General features: G+C 41.8%; 1 protein-coding gene across 4 annotated transcripts in view; it reads left to right on the top strand.

Moving 5' to 3' along the window:
* The window catches only part of LOC107086402 (transcription factor COE1), a 117,621-nt gene that overhangs the window by 58,525 nt on the left and 55,685 nt on the right, over positions 1-3,411 (top strand). For all 4 annotated transcript variants that reach the window (XM_015377347.1, XM_015377332.1, XM_015377341.1 and 1 more), the window contains exon 7: positions 2,944-3,025. In XM_015377347.1, coding sequence (XP_015232833.1) covers positions 2,944-3,025 — 82 coding nt within the window. The remainder of the gene's footprint in view (positions 1-2,943; positions 3,026-3,411) is intronic.

Genomic DNA, 3,411 nt, shown 5'->3' with positions numbered 1-3,411 from the left:
CGACCAACATGTCAGGCTATCCCCGAAATCCCTCATACTCCGTCAGAGCTGCGCCCCGCTGCGCTCCAGAGCGGCTGCACAAAGCAAAGCCTACAGCCTCCGCTGTAGAGGGCATGCACGAGATGATTAAATTCAAAGCAGCAAAACATGCGGAAATGATCCAGGGTTTCCGCAAATCATTAAAAATAATTACAATTCATTAATTTTTATAATTTTTATTAATTTTTTTATTTTTCTGTGTAACAATAAACATATACCGAACCGAACTGAAAACCGTGGCCACGAAACCGTGAACCGAACCGAACCGTGGATTTTGTGAACCGTCCACCCCTAGTGGTGACATGTTCACATGAAGCTTCATGAACTGTGGGGATTGTTGAAGCAATTTGGCCAAACAGTTCGATGCCTCATCTCACTACTCTTAACCCCACTAAGAACATTTAAATTCAGTGAAACATTTGTTTGTTTTCATAAAAAAAAACGTGCAATTTAGTTCAATATTCAGCGAGTAATTACACTGAGTGGAGCTGTCGACCTCCCCAAGATGGCACCAAAAAAATCACTTCAGCGCCCATAGACGAAAACTGTCAATGTGGCGTCTACTCTTATATTATGTCTATGTTGAAAACAACATGACATCTAATCAGTTTTTTTGTTTTCATCTTCTTCCTTTTGCACGTGTTCATAGTGAACAGCTATGAGGTGCATTACCGCCACCAACTGGTAAGGAGGGTAACAGCTTCTTCATGGTTTGTAGATTCGTACTCCTACATTTGCGGCTTGTTATTGCAGTTCTCCAAAGTTGATAACTTTTATTGGTAACTTCTATAGACTTCTACTCTCACAACAGAAACATGTGGCATCATATGTAGGGAACAGTATACAAATATTTAGTTCACAATATGAATTCACATTTAAAGATTTAGACACATAGATGGTTTTATTGACTATTATCTTACCCAGAGGTTTTTCCTTTAATGATGTTTATTTGCAGGATCAATGTTATATTATAGCAAGAAAATTATCTGAAAGGTTTTCTTAAGGTTTAAATCAGAAAATCTAAAGATCCAGCTGAGGAGGTTGTTCAGAAAACAAGATTATTAGACAGAGTCAGTGTTTTTTTTTCATGCTTAACCTCTCAAGAGTCCCATTCCACCTCCTCACCCAAACTCCAATATTTAACCCTTCTTATTTCGTCCCCTCTGACTGAGGTGACCCTAACTTTCTTCCTTCCACTTATCCATCACCCATCCATCATGGATGCCTGGTCAAAAGAGCAGGAGGGCCGTCGAGGAGAAAAAGCGGAATCAATGAATTAAACAGGAGCTGCAGCGAGGAAGGTGGAGTATGTCGGACAAGTGGATGTGGTCCACAGCTGTCTGTTAGGCTGCACCCTGACCTTGAGGAGATAAGAAAGTTGGGAGACCCTCAGTCCGTGGGGTCTAACAGCATGCTGGAGGAAAAAAAAAAAAAAAACATCTCTGCACTTCATGAATTATTGAGATATTGGCCCACAGCTTCTAAAATATACAGGAGGGTGGTCTGTCTCTCCTTTCAGATTTCACGTACTGTCTGCTTCGTCCTTCTGTCTATCTTTCAATCGGTTTCCCCTTTCACTATCTGCGCCATTTCTCCCTCACCCCTAATCCCTCACGTCTCCTTCAGATTTGGCCTCTTGTGCAAATAGAGCTAAAATCACAACAAAAGACAGAAAAAGCCAAAGGAAAGAAAGAAAAAAACAACAACAGAGCATTAGAGAAAAGAGCTTGTTATTGAGATCTTAGCAGACTGTTCTCCTTCACTCAACGGGGGAGCATCCACCACCATCCAGCTGTCATGCATTTAAAACTTGTAGGGGAATAACCGCCGGTTCTTGTGTTACATCAGATGCTTGTAATGCACGCAGCAGCGAGCCGGCCCTGGAAATGAAGACATAACTATGATGCCTCCATTTATCTTTTTTTGTGTTTTTTTTTAGTCTAGATGAAGAAATTGTCCGCGTGTTTCTCCTGACATGTCTGCGTGTGCGTGATTCCATCCGTGGCTCCAAACGCGCTGCCCAGTGCAGAATCGTAGCCATAACAAATGAACAGAGGGGAGAAAATAAGACATATATGAAAGAAAAGCTGAGCAAAGGAGTGATTCTCTCTCTGGCTGCTGGAGATCTGTATTGTAAGCAGTTTCAGCTGTCAGCATTTCTTTGAGCTACCTCAAGGGGGGAGGAGGAAGGAAGGTGGAGTAGGGGTGGGAAATGTTGTAGTTTTATACCCTCCCATCCGCAGACACAAAGTCTTCTGTTTATTTGTACACAGTGCTGTTTATTTTACAGTTCGTTTGATTTTTTTTTTTTCATCTTGTGTCACAGAGGGAGGAGACGCACAATCCTGCAGTTTCACTTACAGGAGAAGTTGTCAGGTTCCGGCCTCGGGGTGGGGATAGGGAAGAAATTGTCAGCCGTCCCCCTTTTTCTGCTTTTCAGACCAACCGCCCCCCCCAGCCCAACTCCCCCCTCCCCGTACTCCTCCCCTTCCTCATTAAGTATTGATGTGGGTAGCCATACTTGCCATCTCAGCCTATTAATAATGCATGGCAGGTGCTGTTGATGTGGTCTCTCACACTGAGATTGAGAGAGGCAGGAATGGCAACACTGGGCTGCAGAGTAGCTACAGCCCCCCCGTCACACGGTGGTGCATCTGGAAGGGAGGGGGGCTTACATCTGCCCTGGTGACTTTATGACAGACGCTCAGAGATTGATACACAAGGTTGCGTCTAAGTCACTGTCTTTGGTTTGACTAAGAAAAAGTGCGCTGGTGACAAGCAGCTGAGTCCTCGTGTTGTTTTCTGTGTTTTATCATTCCTCGCTGACCTTTTTAAAGACTCACAGGTCATCTTAGAACAGCTCCTCTGATCTTTTTGTCTCTGTTTCTCCTCCTTCGCATGCAGGTTCTTCCTCAAGTTCTTCCTGAAGTGCAACCAGAACTGCCTGAAGAATGCAGGGAACCCTCGAGACATGAGACGTTTTCAGGTGAGCGAATCAAAATGCAACAGGCGTCCCTGTGACTGTCCAGCAGTATTACACGCTTTAGAAAACAGAGAAAAACACTAAGGAAAAGTTCAAAATACCTATCAAAAACTCAATAAACATGGACATTTTTTTAGTTCTAAAATTATTAATCTTTGTTTTTACCTTCCTGGTTAAATAAATGTTTATTTTAGACAATACTGCAAAAACATTCTAGAAATAAGTAAAAAAATTCTTAAATTAAGTGTATTTAACCTTAATTTTAGTAGGTAAATGAGATAGTTTGCCAATGGAATGAGTAATTTTACTCTTAAAATAAGATAATTAGATAAAATGCACTTGAAATAAGACGATGCAATTGTGTTTTCTTATTTTAAGTATAAATTGTC

Source organism: Cyprinodon variegatus, unplaced genomic scaffold (genome assembly GCF_000732505.1).
Source record: "Cyprinodon variegatus isolate N-32 unplaced genomic scaffold, C_variegatus-1.0 Scaffold8, whole genome shotgun sequence".
Lineage (NCBI taxonomy): Eukaryota > Metazoa > Chordata > Actinopteri > Cyprinodontiformes > Cyprinodontidae > Cyprinodon > Cyprinodon variegatus.
The sequence above is the reverse complement of the archived record's forward strand: the minus strand, read 5'-3'. Positions and strand labels throughout refer to the sequence as shown.